Here is a 20,951-nt window from a genome sequence, read left to right as displayed (position 1 = left end):
CAGTCTGGTTGATAGATGGCAAAGGCCTGAAATAGGACAGTGTTCACAAGAAGGGGGAGGTCCTGCTTTGAGACATACATTGTGGAATCAAAACCTGAAGAATCTGGTAATGGATGTTCAGGGTAAGGAGGAAAAGAATGATGTCCCAGCTTCAATTAAGTACTTAGATGTCCCATCTGAGCAGGCTCCATAAGCTCTCACTGACCAACATCATGCTTCTTAATGCATGTTTAGGTCTGGAGCCATTTAGAAGGTCTTCCTTTAATTTGCAAAATTAGAGTCATATTAGTAAATATGCCTCTCCTCGTTTTAAGATGACTCCCCTGATAGGAATAATTTTGTTTGTTGTTGAATGAATAACCTAATTCTAAATGTTACTCTAGAAAAATGATACCCCAGTGGTCTGTAATAATTACCTAACCATATTGACATTTTCCCCCATCCTGTCATGTCAAAAAAAGTAGCTAAATGATCTCTTTCAAAATATATAATAGCAGAACATAAACTAGGCCTCCTATGTTAGAATAAATTCAAGTAGTAGGATCTAGGACATTGGATATAACAAAATTCCTTTCCTGTAGCTTTTTCCAAATCTCAGCTGTTCATGCCTTCTCAGCAAACTGAAAAGAGAGCAGAAACCTTGCAATCCCAGTTGTTGGTAAATGTTGCATTACCATAAAATTACATAAACCATCAATGCAGCCCTACAAAGCCACCTTCCCTCTTGCCCTGTTGTAGAGGATTTCTGCTATGTGAATATTAATGAAAGCTGAATAATTTTATGTTATAATTGTGCATGCCACCTGCGGATAAAAAGAGTGAGTTAAATAAGAAAACAGGAGTGTGGCGTACAACCTGCATATCTGCCATGAGTGACCTTCCCTACTTTCCTTTCTAGCACTGTCTCTCCCTGGGCTTCATACCCCTCGCACTCCATCCAGCTTTCAGAATCTCTTTCCATTTCTTCAGAAAACATGGCTTTTTCTTGACTCTGAGCCTTTGCACATGCCATTCCATCAGTGCTGCTCTGTGCCTGCAGCCAACACCACCCAGGCATAGATAAACACTTGCCTATCTACTCACTTTTATTCACCCTCTTCTGTAGTTGCACAATTACTCACAGTTCTAGGCATAGAGGAGCACTCAGTAAACATATCTTGCATGAATAAATGCTAATTACCCAACCATTTAAATTTTTTAACATAAATTTGGATCTATTTCCTACATTCATTATCTGTTTTTGCCAGTATTATTATCTCAACTTTATCTTTTCAAGCATTTCCTTTTCCTGTTTTTACTTCTTCTAGCCTTCTCTTCTCCCTCTCTTGGGGTCCTTCCTTTTAAAGATACTTTGGATTACTTTTCAATCTAGTCTTCATGATTACCAGCACAACGATCCTGGCTTACTCATATTCATGTTCAGCAGGCCCACAGAAGAATATGGCTGCAATTCTTACAGCCTGCAGGGTCCTTCTGTAGCTGCCTGAGCCTTGTTTAGGCTGCTTGCCAGCAGTTTGAGCTGAGAAGCATAAAAGTATTGTGTTGATCACACCATGTTTTAAAGGGATAGAATTTCTCTCTCAATTATTTGTTGGTATAGGCAGAGGAGCAAAAAGGAAAGCAGTTTGTAATGAGCAGTGGTTTTGAAAAATAGGAAATCTTGTAAAATATAAAGATATCTTAAGAAGAAAATGTTTCCTGGTTAAAATGATTCATACTTTGGAGATAGCTCTAGATGTTCTTAGCATATTCTACTTTCCCACTCCTCTTGCAATTAAAGCTTAATTGCTGTTAAAGTTGCCCAGTTAGAGTTATTGTTCTTTGTTGCTTTTTCCTATTCCAGAGGTCACGCTAAAGGTCCATGTCAGTGACGCCAGCACCCATCAGCCTGTCCCAGATGCGCTCATCGAGATTTTCACCAATCAGGTCTCTATCGCCTCTGGCACTGCGGGGACAGATGGTGTTGCCTTCATCAAGTTCCAGTATAAGCTGGGCAGTCAGTTGATCGTCACGGCCACAAAGCACGCTTACGTGCCAAACTCAGCCCCATGGAAGCCCATCCGGTTACCCGGTAAGGTAGTCTTAACCATTCTCTAAAACAGCTCATGGTACAGGCTAGTAATGGAATCATACACAGAAACAACTTTGAAAGTGGAAGTCAGGAAAGTAATTGTTTAGTCTCTGGCTTTACTTGTTGGTGCCCCTTAAGTGAAAGAAGGGCAGGATCCCCATTGGAGATAGTTGGGGCTCTCGCTTATTATACACACATGACAGAATCAAAAGCTTAAGAGTTTCTGCTTGTTTCCCCAACATTCTGGTTTGTTCCTTATTGATAAAAGCAGCAGGATAGCATTGGAGCAGTGCTCTGGAATGGAGCCTCCTCCTTCTGCTTCACTGAGAGCAAAGCTGGCCAAAGAGGTAGGGAATGCCGGGAAGCTGCCTTCTCTTTCTCCCTGCTCACCTGCTAAGGGACAGCACAGTCCCATGTGCTCCTCACTCCAGTACTCTCTTCACTGCTGGCACTTCTGATCACCAGACCTGTGGGATTTTTCCCACACATCCAGCAACTCTCAAATTCTCTGACACCAGTTGTGTGTTCCACAGTTTAACTCAATTCTGACACTGTTTACCTGAAGATAGTGTCAGATCCCACAAGTTTAGAGCTCAGTCCCACATGCAGCCCCCCTTCAGATTCCAGTCATAGGTCCAGGTTGTCACCTGTACTTCTGACCAACTGGCTAAAAATCAGATTCCCATGACCCCCTCCTGTGTTCCCTTAATATGTTAGAGCAGCTCATAGAACTCAGAGAAACCTTTTAACTTACTAGATCCCTGGTTTATTATGAAAGGATGTAAGTCAGGAATAGCCAGATGGAAGACATGTATAGGGCATACATGGGAGAAAGGGTGCAGAGCTTCCGTGCCCCTCAGGCCTGCTGCTGCCCCAGAATGTGCCATCCTGGCTGCAAACCACTTCCTTTTGGGTTTTATGGAGGTGTCATTACATAGGCACAACCAGTTAAACTCATCAGCCTCCAGGCACCCCCTGTCCCTGGTTGGTCAGCCTCACATGGTTGGTTCTCAGGCAACCAGTGCCTACTCTTAGGTTACCTAGGGCCTTTGGAAATACCACCTCAGTAACTGAAACTGTTGAAAGGGGCATGCTGTGAATAACAAAACACACCTTTAGGCCTCTTAGAACTTAGGAAATTCCAAGGATCTTAGTAGCCCTAAGCCAGAACCAAATGCTTATTTCTTACTACAAATCATAATATCACAATATTACCAGTCACCAGTTCAGTCTCCCACAAGGGGTGAGGATGGTGCCTGACACAGATTCAGTTTGGGGTGGGGTAGGTGGATAATGGCACAAGGCCCCCCTTCTGTCTGCTCACCTCAGGCTCCAGCTGGTGCCGGACCACATTGTCTGTCTGCGACAGAGCAGGTACTGCCTGGGTACTGGTTCTGGCAGACCACTTGCTTCTGGCTCTCAGCCTGTGTCTGAGCCTCTCTAGCTTTGATGCCAGTCTCAATAAGTGGGGCTAATACCACCTTGTAGAGTCATTCTGATTAAAAACCACCTTACAGTGACTGAAACACAATAGAGGCTCCATGAGTGTGTGTCACCTAGCACAGTACGTGGCAAAATACCAATGTGAGTGCTCATCTCTGTGCCATAGCACCTCCAGATACTCCCCGTTGGGGACCCTGCCACCTCAGGACCCATGGGAGCTAAGTAAAGGTGGCTGTACCTGTCTGTTAAAGCCCCCATGTCTACCCTCATTCACAAAATTCTCTTTAGTTCAGTTTGCATTTATTAAGTACCTGCTCTGTGCCGGGTACCGTCCTGGCCACTGAGAATAAGATCTGGAGATACAGGACTTGCCCCTCGGGAGTTTGTAATTTACTTATGAAGTCAACTACAGACGCCATTTCTGTCTACTGGGGCAGGTGCTCTGATAGATTTATGTGTATATGTATGTAAGGGATCCTCCAGGAAGGCAGTTAACCAGCCCAGGTGAGTGAACGAAGGTTTCCCAGAGGAGAAGAGAGGGAAGCTGAGTCTTGAGCGTGAATACATAGAGCATCAGAAGGTGCTCGTAAAAACGTACAGATTCCGGGACTCAACCTTTTCACGTGGGAACGCTGACCTAGGAATTTGCAGTATAACAAGCAACCTCCCTGCCCCCAGATCATTATGGATTAAAGTGTTCACTAAAGGTTGAGGCCACTGCTTTGCGAGCTATGAAAAGTGGATTTGATGTAGGTGTAGGGAAAATGTAAGAAATGTTTAGCAGGCAAAATCCAGAAAGTCTTGGAGAATGGAAATAAAGGAAAGGACGAGATGGAAGAAATGCAAGTTGGAAGGATCCGGCTGGCAATGGTGCAGATAGAACACGTGGGTAGTGGGCTGGGAGCACTGCGCTTCCCTGGTGCTGGAACCCGGACTGAAGGACCGCCTTTTTTAATAAGCCCACCCGCCCTCTCCAAGAGACCTATGTGTCATCTTACCTAGGCTATAAGCATTCTCCAGAGGACACATCAGCAAGCCACAAGCCCACTTTTTCCCTGACCCATCCCCTAAAAAAGCCCACCAAAGAACCTAGCCATAAAAAGCTTCTTAGCCTGTAAGAGATGTCTTCTTGTTCTGCTGGCCAGAAGGGAGGGGTCCCTCTCAGGTTTAGCAATAAATCTGCTTGAACTGTTGAGTTGGCGTCCCTTCTTTTCCTTTTACCTGGAGTCGACTCAGTTGGTGAGGTGGGTTAAAGAAGCACCTTCCTCCCTCCCTCTGTGCATCCTGCCCTCAGCCATGGGGCTCAGGCACAGGTGAGTGCAGGTGCTACTGGAGGTGGGGAGGGAGGGAGGCAAGGAATGCTAAATTGGGGTCATAGCTGATGATAACTACTATGCAGTGGCCAGTGACAAGTATGGCAGCACTTGGTTTTTCCCAGAAAGTCACTTTACTGCTCTAGACCCTGCTTTCATCCTCTTTAAACTTAGAGACGTGGACTGGATGAAGTTCAGGGGGCCTTTGGATTTGAGTCTTTGCAGCACAGCTGTTGAGGACAGGCTCCAGAGTTCAAATCCTGGCTCAGTGTTTACCAGCTGTGGGATGTTGGACAAGTTACTTCCATATCTATAGACCTGTTTCCTTATCTGTTAAATATTATACCTATTTCACAGAATTGTTTGGGGATTTAAATAAATTACCAACATTAAAACACTTAGTATGATGTCTGGCATATTAGTAAGGGTTCAGTAATAACAGTTATACTTGTTATTCCATAATACATTTATTTGTCTTCTGAATGCACATTCCACCCAGAACCTTGTAGGCTTTGTGCAGTCAAGGCCCTTAAGTTGTAGTTTTAACATAGCACGAATTCTATCATCTGATTAGTTCTCAGAATCGGGGGGAATATTCTTTTATCATGAGGCACCCATTAGCCTAAGTAAGCATATTTTGAAAGTCTGTCTTTATGTTAATACTGATTTTACATATTTTGCATTCATATAGTATGTGTGTACTTTAATATATTCCTAATGTGAAGAGGTTCACATGCTTTACTAAAAACTTGTAATGGTTAAAACTTTGTTGGCTATTGTAGGACAGGCAGTTGTTATTTGAGAGATGGTAGCCCTCCTGTGGCTTTTGAAAGTCTTCTGCTAATCACACTTAAAGGAGTAACTGTTTCCTCTGCTCACAATACTTCTGACATCAAATGAGTGGAGTTTTTTCTCAAAGCAACCAATCCTCCAACTCTCTGGACAACTAGGTGTCCTAAATTCAATTCAGTTCTGACATTAACCACCCAGAGTTAGTGCATACCCCACAAGTTAAGTGTTCAGTCCCACAGAACTGCCCCATTTCAGACAACAGTTCCAGGCTGCCGTCTGTACTAATGAACTGGCTGTGAGTCAGGGGTTCCCACGTCCCCTTCCTGAGGTTCAGTAATAAGCTATAATGGCTCACAGAACTCAGGGACACACTTAATGTCTGCTATTTTATTGTAAAGGGTCTTTTCAGGGGTACAGATAAACAGCCAGATGAAGAGGTACATAGAGTAAGGTCTAGAAGGTCTCGAGCAAGGGAGGCTCTGTCCCCTGCAGTTGGGGTGTGCCACTCTCCCGCCGCAGAGACCTGTCCATCCACCCAAAGTCTCCCAAACCTTGTATGTTTGGAGTTTTCTTGGAGGCTTCATCATGTATGTTTGACTGATTATTATTAACCCAGTCTCCCCTCCCTGGAGGAAGGAGTGATAGGATTGAAAATTCCAATCTTCTAGTCATGGCTTGCTCTTCCTGGGGACCACCAGGAGCCATCTGGGATCCCCTCACCCCACCCCCCGAGTCACCTCATTAGAACAAAAAACACTGCCACCACCCAGGAAATTACAAGGGATTTAAGAGCTGTGTGTCAGGAAGCTGGGGCAGAGACCAAATATATATTTTTGATTATGTCACAACACTAAAAATCAATATTATGGAGTGATTTGAAATCAGGGAAATCAAAATGCAGAGCACCCAAACAATTGGAATGGACATTGATTTAAATGTCAGAATTCCCTTATATCCATTTTTTTTTCTACAGTGTTTTCTTCCCTGAGCCTTGGCTTGCTTCCAGAACGATCTGCTACTCTAATGGTATATGAAGATGTTGTCCAAATAGTATCAGGATTCCAAGGTATGTTGAATATTTAAAGAGAGAAGCAACGGTAACTTTTGGACCAACTAATTAGGGATGGCTTGTTGTCAGGTAATGATGGCAATGACTTTATCCAGAGCTGAACATAACATCTACTATTCCTATGAGGGCACAACACATTTGAATTTTGGCTGAACCCATTGGCTGTCATCTTATTCTTCTAGGGTTAGCTTTTAAGTGTTGGGAAATGAAAAGAAAGGGCTCCCCCACACTGTGTACCACATTTCCCTCTTCTCCAAAGGAGAGAACATTCCTCTCCTGGGTTCAGAGCCCAGGACCCTGTGTGGGCCTCCTGAAGCAGAGGTTCATAAGCATTTAAGGGTGTAGAGTTTCAGATTTGCATATGACAAAAATGTTCTGGAAATCTGTTGTGCAATAATGTCAGTATACGTAACACTACTGAACTGTACAGTTAGAAGTGGTTACAGTGGTAAATTTAATGTCATGGCTTTTTACCCAATAAAAAAATTCCCCCTAAGAAAACACAGGTTGATAGGCATGCCTATGTGGCCTTTCTCTTTCTTGCCCATCATTTTCTCAGTCCATCTCACACAAAGTGATTTGTGTAAATGTGACCTCACCCCTTCTAATTTCTCCTGCAGAGATGCTGGTGTGTAAAGCTTGGGGGGACTTGCCTTAGTCCGTGTTCAGGTTGGAATGGGGAGTAACACTTGTGTCAAATGTGTTTCTGTGCCAAGAAGAGCAGTTTCTTCCATCTGCATCCTGGGCCTGAGAATGATATTTCCTGGCTCTTAATATTTCCTCCATTTAGCTTTTTATTTCCTTTATCATAATAGCATTTTTCACCAATCATTTTCTGTCTAGCCACATTCATGTGCCATTTGCAAATGATTTGAAATCATTTATTCCTTTTGTATTGAGTGCTGTGAGGAACATGCAGAGGTGAACATGTAGTCACTGCTTTTAGAAGGTGTGTTTGAAAAGAAAATAAGCAGTATATGTGACTCACGTTTGGAGAGAAAGCAAGAATAGAAATACAGATTTTCATGCCAGTTGCACAGTGAAATTCATCATCCCTTTCCCCCCTAAGAGCAAGCAGAGCTTAGCCTGGACCCTAGAAGCCTCTCACATGAGAACCATATCTTGGGCTTAAGCCCGTGGGCCTTGGTACCTCCAATTGTTCTTTGATTAGCTTTGCTCATAATTGTTAGTTACACTTTTCCCTGTCTCAGTAGAGCTGAGGCATGGCAATAATACTGGATGCTTCTGTTTCAAGCTTCCTTACCAGCTGGAAGGAAAGACACATGAAGGTAATTTGGGGTCTTTGCAGTTCTGTTCTATCAAATCAATATAAAACTGGATTTCTAAATGATATATTAAATTTGTGTTGTCAAACTGGTCAAGTGTAGATATATTTTTTTTATGGCTTCAGAAAAGAGAAAAAATAAGTTCATGCCTGATCAGAGCTGTAAGTCAGTTCAATTTTAGTGTATCACTTGGATGTTAGAATACATCGGACTTTCCTGAGAAAAGGCAGGTAGTGTGCTAACATTTCAGTGATGTAGCTCCACACACATTCTGCACGTAGTTTTGAGTGATGCCTCATTGTTTAGTTTTAGGTGACACTAGAGTAAAAGATTTGAAGGAATGGAGGCCACTGGGTAAGGGATGGAGATGGGACAGGAGAGAAAGGAGTCCACTGTTCTCATTAGCCAGATGCTTAATCCCTCAGCTGAAGTTTTGGTTTGAAATGTTTACAACCACATAAAATAGAATAAACTCAGGGTTAATGAGAGTTTTCCTTGAAAAAAGACTGCCCTTTTGTTTTCTTCTGTGTAGGTACGGTAACTATTTAAATTCTGACCATTTACACCCAAAAACTGTTCTCTCATCAGACGAGGTGGGGTTATGTTAGAATGCCTTCAGACATACAAGGTGCATGATAAATGCCTATTTCCAGTGGGACTGGACTGCGGTCAGTGGCCTTTCCTTCTGAAAATAAGGAACAGGACTGTGCTGTTACTGTTGACTTTGTTTTATAAAGAAAGCCTGGAGCCATCTTAGGATAACAGTGTGGTGAGGGGAAGAGCCAGCCTAGTGGTTGGTTAACTATAAGGAATTCCCAGCATATAGACTGTATCTGAAAATGTGCTTATTGCAGAAGTCTTGCAAATTGCTTTTAAAGTCTGTAGTGAGATGGAAAGTGAGAACACTGGTCTATTATTGTGTAAGAATTATTTTCTTTGAGAGTGTTTTGCACTTTGCTGAGGAGCACATTCACACCAAAGTCATGTGCGGAGGAGTTTGGTAGTGAGTCCAAAATTTAAATTTCAAGATGATTAATGATACGGTAAAGCTGGCATTGTTGGAATTTGGGGGATGAGACCGTGGCTGGCAGCCTGCAGCTCTGGCTCCCAAAGTACATGGCAGACCTTCATGCTGTCTCAGGAGAAACAGGCATTTTGTCACCTCAGAATGTGGTGACAGTAAATAAGAAGGTGCCATAAAGATGCTGTGCTGTCATCACCCCTGTCTCTTGTCACAGCTGCCATCACCAGCAGCCCCACCCCTTCGGGGTCTCCGTCTGCTGCTGGGCCCCTTCCTGCTCTCCTTTCTGCTCCCAGAGCAGCTGCTGGGACCTCTCCCACCACACGCTCACACCCCACCCCACCTGCAGGCCCTCCTCTTGACAATGACCTTGTTTCACAGAGAAAGTGGAGGCCATCAGGGCAGAATGCCTCCAGTGGCCCCTTTCTGCTCCTCTTCTAAGTGAACATTGCACCACCTCCCTGCTCTTCCTCCTGCATCTCAAGCCCTTCCCACACCTGCAGAACCCACTCCTCCTTCCTTCTCAACCTCCCTCTGTGCACAATATTCCATCTTTCCCATTTAGTTATTTCTCAGCTCCCAAATTATGAAGTCTACCTTCTGGAGAAGCCCTTCTTAACCCCTATCTCTCCTTAAAGTTCCAGGCTCCTCACTTTAATTCCCCCCAAACTTTGGAAATGTCTGCCCTCAAGCAGTGAACCCCTTAACTCCCTCTTACTTTGCCTCAGCTGTTCTCTGGAACTTTCCCTGCTGAGTTGCCGGCTCTGCTTCCCCTGCTGCTGTCCTTCCCTCCTTGCTCCCTTCCCTGTGGCCCTCACCATGCTCTCTCGCTCCTGCCTCTCAGGCTCCTCCAGGGCTCTTCCTTCCCCTCCTCTCCCATAGTCCAGAAAATGGCTTTGAACTCCAGCCACCTTCTCCACTTGAGTCCCCAGGCCCAACTGCCTCTGTGGCACGTTGTCATTTCTTACAGGAACCCCTTCATAACAATCTCCTGGAGGACCCACACCCTCCCATCTGCTACCATAATTGGATAAAAACAAACACGACTACTGGGCTCCCATAACAGGAACCCCCGCAGACTGTCCCGTGCAGGCCTCCTCAAGCCCAGACCCTTGAGCAGGAGGCCCTTCGCCCTGCACAGCACCTCATCTCTCCGCAGACCCACACACCTGCCCACACTGGACCTGCTCTCAGGTGTCCCGTCCCTTCCCATCTGCCTCCACACAGCCTCAAGACACAGGACACAGATGGCGCTTGGAAACTTCCTTTCTCTTGGGCAGCTGGTGGCTCTCTTGGACTTTCTCCCAGGCTTTTAGTGTAGCTCTCTTATTTTAACACTTAGAAGCCTGTGGTGATTAGGCCATTTCCACCATTGCCTGCTTCCTCCTGAGCTCCAGGACAGCAGAGCCTTGGACATTTTCCTTTTCACATATCCTGTGCCCGCTACGTAGGAGATGGCATATCACCTGGGTCATTGTGAGTGTGCTCAGAGACTCCTGTGGTGTGTTTCTCTGTCAGGGATGATTTTGTCCCCCAGGGATATTTGGCATTGTCGCAACTTGGGAGTTACTCCTGGCACCTGGTGGGCAGAGGTCAGGGGTGTTGTTAGACACGCTCTAGTGCACAGTACAGCCTGCCTCACCCAACAGAGGATTACCTGGCCTGAAATGTTAATAGTGCCAAGACAGAGGAACCTAGACCTGGTCAGAACTGAGACAGACCATTATCAGGACATAGTGAGTTACCCAGTATAACGTGACATGCAGATCTGTATAGTACCAGCTATACACAGGACATAGTGTGATGTGTTTGACAGAATGCCTGCTTTCAAGGAGCTTCAGCCTGAAGGGGAGAGGAGATGGGGAATTAATGCTTATCCTGCCCCTGTTAGGTACCAAGGCAGCGGGAGGTTCTGTGAAGCATCATACATATGTGTTCTGATCTAGTGTCAGAACAGCCTGTATTATGAGATAGGCATGAGTCATTCCCATTTTAAAGACAGAGAACCTGAAGCCCAAAGTCACTCAAACAGAAAGTGGTAGAGGGAAGATTGACATGTGCAGCTAAGCGATCCCACTGCCCATGTTCTCTTCTCATGATGCCTCTGCTCAGGGAGATGTACAAATACACAAATAAACATAATACAAGGCACAGAAAGATCAGTGCTATGGAAAGCTACAAGTGGAGTTTAGAGCTTGGGTAGGATCAAGAAGGCTGCATAGAAGAGGGGGCATTTGAGACACCTCCTGGGTGATGTGCAGCAGAGGTGATGGAGAAGGGGCCTGAGCATTTCTGCCAGTCAGACTGTGCAGCCCTGCATGGCCAGAGACTGAGAGCCTGTTGGTGATCCATGGAACATCTGTTCTCAGATAGGATGGTGACTAGGAAGGGATGCAGAAGTTAAATTAAGAGAATTCATTTCAGCCTCTTAGAAAACAGAATGACTTTGGCAAAGTCACTTAACCTCTCTGGGCCTCCATTTCCTTACCCATAAAGAGAGGAGTTCCTTCCTTCTTCATAGGATTGTTGTAAATATTAAGTGAAATAATATGTATATAAGAACTTTGTAAATTCTAAAGCACTGAACTACACCTCATGTTTACTAAGACAGGTGTAATAGCAGTTTGGGTCTGTAATTGTCGCTATTATTGTTAATGTGGAAAGTAGTGGAGATCTCTTGGAGGTTTCTGGAGAGGGAAAGGATGTGATCAGATTGGAATTTTAGAAAAGTCAACGTTTCAATAGATGAGGTGGAAAAGGTGTGAGGCTAAAGCTGTTAAGGGCCAGTAAGGAGATATTTGCAGTAATTAAGGCGAGGGGTAATGTGGGGGAGGTGGGATGGAGACAGAAAGGAAGAAGATGCTGAGGAAATGTTGGTGAGGGAAGATTGGCCAGTCCTCGTACTTCATGAATGTGCAGAACAACAGAAAGGGAAAATGACGGAATCAAACCTGGGTGTCTGGGGGGAATAGGATGCTATTAAGTGGGAGAAAAGGGAGATGAAGATAGCAAAGTGCCTGGTGGGCATCAGGGTTGAGATGTCCAGAAGGCAGAGAGAAATGTAGGCATGGGCAAGGAGGTACCAGCTGAGGTTGCAGCAGAAGAGGCAAGTCAGTAAGGAGAGAATCCAGAAGCAGCAGAGGTAACTGAAGGCAGCCCTTTAGGAATTTTTTTTCTGGAGGCAGGAGGAGAAAAAAGCACTTGCAGAGGAAAAAACAGGCTGACTCTGGAGAGACCAGCATGCAGGACATGAATGCCAAGCAGGATGGGTTCCTGGGCGGGGGCAGGGAACAGTGTTGGCCATTGTGAAGGGGTCAGCAAGGATGAAGACCGAGAAGTAGTCATGGGGTTTGCAGATTACACAGTCATCAGATGACATTTCCAAGGGCAGCATGGGTCGTGGGGAAAAGCCACATCACTGGGGGTTGGATGGAAGGAGAGAAGACATTCACTTACAGAGGAAACAGAAGTAAAGTCATGTTCTATTGTTATTTTCCTAAAAGAGGAAAAAATCAGTATATTTTTGGGGGAGGAAGAGCCTGTAGAGAAAGATTATTGACAAAGGCAAGAATAGTTGGTAGAGCCAAGTCTTACAATAAAAGAAGCAAAAGTTAGGATAGAGGTTTGGGTGGATGTCAGCGGAGAGCAGACACAGAGAGGAAGAAGGAGAGTGTGAAGCAGGGAGATGTGGTGGCCCCAGGGCTTTCCGCAAAGTAGGGCCTGAGCCTTTGGGGGAATAGGATGCAGCCCCGAGTGTGAGAAGCAGAGGAAACAGCTGCTGAAAGGGGTATGGATGAGAGGTGCCCAGAGAAGACCAGCAGACCTGTCCACTCTCCATCCTCCCATCCACACCCACTCACATCCCTTCCTGGGATTGTGGAAATTTAGCAGCTTTCATATGTGAAAATTGGCCTAAGGACATAAACCAAACCATACGCTTTGGGTTTCATTTACACCACGGCTTTGAATAGTTTGTCCCTGTGGTCTTTTCAGCAGGCAGGGAGGTCTGGCCTTTGCCCAACAGTGGGGACGTGTTTGCTCCCTCAGCTGAGACATCCATGTTGTGCTGGTCGCAGCATGTGTCACATAAGCCAGACAGGCCACAGCCCCTTCCAGTACACCTCCCCTGGGCGTGGCCCATCTGGGCCCCCTCCTGCCAGCCACAGCACATAGACTGCAGGTGTCTGGCGAAGGACCAAGTTCTTCTCACAAAAAAGGGGAAGGAGGCCGCAGCTGGGGGAGAGAGAGATGCATCTGCTACGGAAATGCTTAATATGCCTGAGAATAAGAGAAGGTACTAGTGAGACAGACAGACAGACAGAATCAGGACGAGCTGTCCCATGGCCCCTGAGAGTTGGGCCCAGCAGTGGATTGTTGTCTGCAGGTTCCCATGAGAACTGCTGTCCTTGGGTTCAGCCTGACTCCCCCTCCCGCCCTTTCCTTTGGTCTAGCATGAGTGGGTTTCTGTTCCTTGCCACCAGAGGAGTCTTCCCAACAGTCTTGGCCTCCTCAACTCCCAGGGGCTGTTCCTGAACGGGGCACATACTCCACCTGTTCTAAGATAACCACGCTGGATTCTGCTCTCTGCCCTAATCCTTACGAGGGCAAGCCCCCCTTTGCCCTATCACAGGTCACACATCTTTCCTATTAGCAAGTTCTTGCTCCCCCACTATGTGAGACCCAGGCATCATCAGCATTATGGAGATGGAAGGAAGTGGAGAAAGGGAAACAAAGTATCAGAAAGTTCACTATGTCTGGGGAAAAAGAAATAGGAGCAGCAAATGCCATGATGTAGCTGGATGTGAGGAGCTGGAAAGAAAGGGCTGACTTTGACCTTCCATCTCTGAGGGCAGCCCGGGGAAGAACAAAGAAGCAAACAGCAAGAATGGCGAAGGTAGGAGAGGAATCAGGAGAAGCAGACACTTCTGGCTGGGTTGGATCACCCCCCAAGGGCACGAGGCCCCCTGAACTTGATGCAGACCCAGGAGGTGACAGGAGGAAGATACCAAGTGTTCTGTGAAATCAAAGACAGTCACCAGACCAGGAAGAGCGGGGAGTGAAAAGATACAGATAGTGGGTGTGTTAGCAGACTGCTGTAGGTTTGTTTGGGTGATAAAGAAAGGGCACCAGTGAGCTGAATTGAGACTGGTGTGCATGTCCAGTTGGGTTCAGAGGCAATGACGAGTTAGATAGGATGGTCATGACTTTGGGCTCCTGGCTTCCAGGGACCCTACACCTGGGCCTGTGTTTCATGGAGTGGAGAACTAGTCATCTGTGAAACCTAACTAGTGATTTCTAGAAAGTAGAGGATTATCGTGACTCTCTACCACCTCAGTCATACACAATCAAGCCCACCTACCCCAGACTTACATCTGTATTGGCTGTCAGTCTGTTGGGCCTTTGTGGCCTATCAGTAGGAAGAGAGACATGGATCCTTTGAGCTCTGAAACTCTCTTATTCTAGAACACTTTGAGATAGGCCTATGCCCCCCTTAAAATTTCCTGATCCAGGGTTAAGAGGAACCCTGAAGTTGGCATAAAGACCATTGGCTCTGGCAGGGCTGTTGTGCCAGACAGCCATGGATTGGGCAGAAGGAGCCTGGCCATGCACAGGGGAAACAGCCTGCTCCATGCCTCGGGTTGGGTTTGCGATGACCAGATCAGGGCAGACCACTGCTTTTAAGGAACCACTATTTTAATCTGGCAAAATGTGTACTTTGGTTGGTAAATGCTACAACTCCCCTTTCTATTAGTTTTTGGCTGGATAATGTTTTTGCTGGGTTTGTGCAAAATGACTTAGCACCTCTACATCTTGTGACTGTCACTACATTAGGTAAGAACATGTTGAGATTTTATAATCAAAACAACATCTGGCACACTAACTGCAGATGAGGTCTGAATGGGGCCCCACCCATCCTTCTGCACATCATTTCAAGATGTTATCATAAAATCGCAACATAATCTGTTGCAAATAGGATGCACCCCACCAGAAGAGACTGGAGCCAAACAGTGCTGCCACAGAAGGGAAAGGGTACATTACAGTCGGGCTCTTGTTTGCAATTCTTGTCCAGACTGCACATTTAATTCCCTTGTTCTGCTTCAGTTTGGTCTGTAGTGTTAAACCAGATTTTACCAGGAAGAAAAAGGATGTTTTTTAACAGTGTCAAAGGGTATCTCTTGCCTTATTTGTATAGGGAGGTGAACTGTTATCTATTTGTTTCCCTTACACTGACTTCCGTTCCCAAAATATTACCCCATCCATAGACAAGTGCTGTGCAGTGAAAAGACTGCTCACAAATAGAACTTGGAAAGCTTTTTGTTAAAAACCTAAATAACATCCTGTGTCAAAACAAATGTGACAATGGGCTATTATTTCTATCCCCATAATACCATGTTGTCACATCTTTGTGTCCTGCATGAGTGGGGGATGGGAGGAGATGTGGGGAGGGGGAGGGGGAAGAGAGGCATGCTGACACTGGAGAGAAGCACTTCCTGGTTTTGCATTTTCTAAAAACAGAAACTGCTCCTTTGGGAGGTAACTCAGAGGTTAATTTCTGCAGGTGCCCGGCCACAGCCTCGTGTGCATTTCCAGAGAAGAGCTCTGCGATTGCCTGAGAACACAAGCTACAGTGACCTGACGGCTTTCCTCACGGCCGCCAGTTCCCCCTCAGAGGTGGACAGTTTTCCTTTTTTGCGAGGATTAGATGGAAATGGAACAGGTAATTTGAGTCTCTTTTCTTTCTGGCTGGGGCTTCTGGGTTTGAGTCTTTCTACATGGCTTGGAAGGGTTAGTACTAAAAGGGAGAGCTGGAGCGAAGTTGCAGCCAGGGTGTTCTGTCTACAAGTTCAAGTGTACTGAAGCTGGGTTACTTAAGAAATTCAGTCTGCACCACTGCAGGGTTAAATTTTACTGCATATGTCTCCTTGAGCCTTTCTACTGGTACCAGTTGCTTTAGGTACCTTCTCTGAGCTCTCTTTTGGTGGACTAAGTATATTTAATTCAGAGGAGTTCTTTTAATTGAAATTGTGTTTTTTTTAAGTGAAAGATCAGAGTTACAGGCTTTTTGCCCCTCTGTCCTCAGCCCGTCCCACTGGCCCTGGAGCATGTCTTTGGTGGAGTAGCCTGCCTCGGTGCCCTGGCAGAGATGTGCAGCTCTTGCACCCACGTGTCACAACTGGGAGGGGAAGGGGTGGCACTGGTTCAGAGATGAGCAAACCAGTGCTCTCCACCCCCTGCCACATGGGGGACTGAGGAGTGGGGGCCTCTGCTCTCCATTGTCCAGTCCATCAGCATTTTCTCACATCTTCCCTTTCTCTGTGGTGCTCTCTCTGCCTTCACTCGGCAAATTGTAGTCAGGCTTTGAGGCTGATTCTGAATCCTCACCTGGCAGACCGCTAAATAAGCTCAGTCGTTACCACCCTATGCTGGCATGACATGCAGAGCTGAAAGGTCAGAGAAATTAAAGCCACCAGCCAGAAAATGTATAATAATCCCTCATCAGTAAAAGACTGGAGACATGTACCTTTCGCCTCCATTCACAGCCAACAGCTTGCTGGCCCATTCCTCCTGGTAAATGGAGAATGGCGGATTCTGTAGTCCTGAATCATTTTCTTGTCTCCTCTTCCCTGGCACTTGAAAGAGTAGTCACAGCACAAACTTGAAAACCAGAGGCTGTTCTGGGTTAAATCGTTGGTGCATTTCCCAGGGCCACTACTATTGAATTTCACTTCATGGTCCACTGCTTTACATATACGGATCATTCTGGAAAAGCCTGTAGACCTGCAATATATTTTGTAGGATGCTTATGAGTTCCTCATTACCGATCAAGGTGACCTTATTGTTTGTTATTTGCTCTTCTTCCCTCTGTAGTATGTGTTTTCAGAAATGTTTCTTCTTTAATTTTTGGGTGACCACGATGTGATTAACATTTGTAACAGGCCATGGGAATGGTGCAGGATATTCCTCTACAGTAAACATCATTGGGAAAAAATATGGACTTACACTTCAAAGGTACAGGCCAGGGAGAAAAGTAGCATTTTGGGGAACACAATAAAGTACATTCTGAGACCATGATGAAACCTGCTCCCAGGATCCCTGACAAACTGGTGCACCATCATTAAACCCTGACTTGGAGGGGCAACCTCATTCCTCAGCTCTCATTAATTTTTCCATGCCCCACTTCCAAGAGCTCTTGAATAAATGATGAAATCCGAGTCAACAGGGGAAGAAGAACACAAAGATGTAGGACTATTGATTTTAGGGGAGTCTGTCCTATTTTAAAATCACTCTGTTATTTTAGAGAAAAGAAAGGTCTTTGGAAGGTTACATTCAACTTCTTTACCACTGAAATAACTAATCAGTTAACCTAGGAAGAATCAGACCTTCTCTGAGGTCTGCCAGGAAAGGCGGCCCCCAGGGGTGTGTGTGCGACTGCAAGAGCAGGGAGCATTCAGCACCGGCCAGCTCATCAGGGGCCCATCTCCAGTCACTCTGTGCATGGCTTCTCTTCTGCCCATAATTGTTGACCACCTGTTTTATAAAACCCATCTAAGAGATTTGAGCTTAGTGCAGTGCCTGGACCACGCGTACCTGTGTGAGATGACAGGTCGTAAGTGGAGTTCAGGGAAGATGACCAGAATCACAAATGTGACTGGAAAGTGCTCCAAAGGAGGTTCCCTAGGAATGTTCTAAGGGACATTGTGTTCACTGAGAGGGAGTTTCCAGGGTTATAAATAGAGAATTGCAGCCACGAGGAGCTTCAGGCCACTTCCTCACTTTTTCTTATTCCCGTCTCTCTGCTCTGTAGTTTCCTGGTGTTACAGTGGGCAGCCTGCCTCCACCTCCCAGATATGCTGCGACACTGCACCTTCACAGCATCACACCCTCCCCTCAGGTTGCTAGGAAAGCATAGAACCATTCTGTGATGGTTCCATGGGGTTTTATATCTTCCACAAGTAACTCCAGGAAGACAGAGAGGAGTTAGTAAAATGACTAATGTGCAAGGCTTTCCTGCAGTTCAGAAATGGTAATAGAAGGCAAAGCCAAACAGAATCCTAGATGCTTTCTGAGGAAAACCCCCTAAAACGATAAATCAGAGACCCCTACACTGCTTTTGCCTGACACCTGCCTTTATTCCGACAGGACATGAGCCAGGTAACATCAAGATGGAACAGGAAAGAAAGCTTGTTATGTAAAGAACTTAGTGTTTTGTATCAAGTTACAGTCTCATAACAAGAACTGAAAGGAAAAATACAATTTAGCCCTTCAAAATATGAATTGTTCCTGAATTTTAAAAGTGGGAAGGTTGAGGGAGAGCCCTTTGGAAGGCATGGAGTAGGAGCAGACATTTAGGGGAGCCCTGAAAAAAGAAAGGGGCCTCAAGAAAGCAGATACAATTGCCTGCAGTGCTGCAAGCAGAGAACTCTTGAAAGAACATTGAATCACGTGCACCTAATGCACATTGCTCTGAGATAATATGCCCTTTTCTGCAGCACTGTACTCCTGAATGTTTATGGCTGAGTCTGGTTCTTTTCACAGACTCATAGGAAAGCATCTAGTTCAACCTTCTTAGTTTGCAGATAAGAAAAGCAAACCCCAGCGGAGTGAAGGAACTTGCCCGAGGCCACAGAAGCAGTCAGTGATGGGCCTGGTACCCAAAGCTTGGCAGGAATGTGCAGGATCCTAGAAAGGGAGAATCAGGTGATGAGTGGAGATGTCATTGCTAGGAACTAGGAGTCAGAGTTCAATGCAGGAAAAGACGGATGGAGATCTGGACTGCTTATGTGTGGCCTGCTGCGACCCCACCCAGAAATCCTGGCACAGGTTTGATGGAAGCAGCAGCATTGCCTACTTACCAACAGCGGCTCAGAGTCACATAAACAGAGTCTAGCACAGTTCCCTTAATTTCTCTTTGTTTTAGGTTCTCTCTCATCTAAGGTCTACTAGCACCTTGAGAAGTACTTTGTAGGCCTGGCTTTGCTCTGGGGTCACCTTTGGGCAACTGGCCCATTTAGTTCTCAATCCACAAAATATGTTGGGCAGAAATGGTCCAGTAAATTCCAGGTTTTGGCTTTTTTCATCCTAAAAAGAAATGGCCAGACTAAAAGATTTTGGAACTTGAGTTATTATTCCACTGTGGACCATTTGGTGAATACCAATTTCCATGTCTTTTCCTTCATTGAAAAACAAAGATGGGCATAAATCATAGAGGTAGTGCTGTATAGAAATTGCTCTGCAAAGGGCTTAGCTGTAACTTGTTGACATTTACTAGATTTACTTTAAGTGTCTAAATTTATCCTAATTGGAGGCTTCTGTTAGCTCAGATTTGTTGATGGATAGGTTAGTATATAAGTAGTTTGATAAGAAACCCCATCGATTGTGTTCTAATATAGCTTACATTTTGTATCACTGTGTTTTCATCATTGTGTCCAAGGAAAGATTGAAAATTACAACAATACATTTTGTGTGATATTTTATTTCACTGGAGAAAAATTTTTCTAAAATGGATTGCTTAACTGTGTAAATATCACTGTCATAAGCATTCTCTAATTTATCTGTAAAGTAGACAGTCATTAAAGCACTGGGTTGGATAAAAGTCCTCTAATGTAGAATAATTGGTATATTAAGTTCCTTTTAAATAGATCAAAATAACAATGGCAACTAAAATAACTCATAAATATTTCAAGTGCAAGTTTTTAATAGTGTACTTTTAGTAGAGGTAAGTTAATATCTTGAAGCACTCTTTGAAGATATTCACTTTTTTTTTTTAAGTAGTCTCTAATCTAAAACATTTGGTTGCATTATGGTGATCTGACAAGTAATTAACATTTGCCCGGGGCTCACTTTGCATAGGAGCCAATTTAAGGTGCTACACACATACCCTCCTCTGGTATTATAGACAAGTCCTTTTCTTCAGAGGCCCTTTTGGAAAACAAAGCACAGGAGTTAGAAACAACAAACCTGAGCTTGAATCCCAGCCCTGCCACAAACTAGTGTATACCCTTAGGCCAGTTCCCACCACTGCCCTCTCTCAGCCTGTTACTTTTTGTGTAAAATGTGGATTTTACCTACTTTATAAGGTCATGGTGAGGATTATGTATGTAAAGTGCATAATATAGTCACTGGCATATAGGAGGATTGGTTCTCAGTAAATGGTAGCTGTTACTATTTCTTGGTAAATGGTTTCCACCGCCCCACTTGGGTCCTTGTGTGCATGTGATGGAAAACACCTCTTGGTTTGCAGGAAACGGCACCAGGTACGACCTGACACCAGTCACAGCCGTCAGTGTCCACTTGCTTGGCAGTGATGGAACAGCAGTGCTGGTGGATGGGCCCATTTATGTCACCGTGCCCCTGGCCACACAGAGCAGTCTGAGGCACAATGCCTATGTTGCAGCATGGCGGTTTGACCAGAAGCTGGGTAAGTAGGACTCCTGTGCCAATGATTTGTTAACAGACAACTTCATTATTGTTTGATTTTCCTTTTAAGAAGCCCACGCAAGTCTCCTCTCCGTGAAGTTACTGAACGCTGCTGCTCACAGGGTTTGACATGGGTTCTGGTGGGCCAAGCTTGCTTGCCGTGCCATCTGTGCATGCTCTTTGGATTTGTTGTTTGTTTTTGTTTTTGTTTTGCACATTTAACCTTATTTACTTGAAAATGATCTTTAAAGGTTATTAGAGCTATAATTTGCTCTCCTTGTGTATCCTTTTATTCTTTAGAAGGTCACATGATCTCTCTTGGTCATGTGTCCCTTTCCTGTTTTCTGAAAAAGGAGAAACATTGCCAACATTGTACAAAAAAATAAAATAAAAAATAACAATAATCCCACCACCTAGAGAAGACCACTGATCATATTTTGGATTATATCTTTCCAGTCATTTCACTATGCATGTATGTATTGGTTATCTTTTGCTGCATAACAAATCACCCTAAAACAAAGTAGCTTTAGATAACAGT

The 20,951-nt window shown here is 45.0% G+C and overlaps 1 protein-coding gene across 2 annotated transcripts in view; it reads left to right on the top strand.

Moving 5' to 3' along the window:
* FAM171A1 (family with sequence similarity 171 member A1) overlaps nt 1-20,951 on the top strand; it is a 115,071-nt gene that overhangs the window by 56,407 nt on the left and 37,713 nt on the right. The window contains exons 2-5 of one of the 2 annotated variants that reach the window (XM_036908036.2): nt 1,844-2,071; nt 6,593-6,685; nt 15,555-15,713; nt 20,238-20,414. In XM_036908036.2, coding sequence (XP_036763931.2) covers nt 1,844-2,071; nt 6,593-6,685; nt 15,555-15,713; nt 20,238-20,414 — 657 coding nt within the window. The remainder of the gene's footprint in view (nt 1-1,843; nt 2,072-6,592; nt 6,686-15,554; nt 15,714-20,237; nt 20,415-20,951) is intronic. The other variant, XM_057498230.1, reaches the window with a different exon arrangement.

The sequence above is a fragment of the Manis pentadactyla genome, chromosome 3 (assembly GCF_030020395.1).
Source record: "Manis pentadactyla isolate mManPen7 chromosome 3, mManPen7.hap1, whole genome shotgun sequence".
NCBI lineage: Eukaryota > Metazoa > Chordata > Mammalia > Pholidota > Manidae > Manis > Manis pentadactyla.
This window is presented reverse-complemented; position numbering and strand designations above follow the sequence as displayed.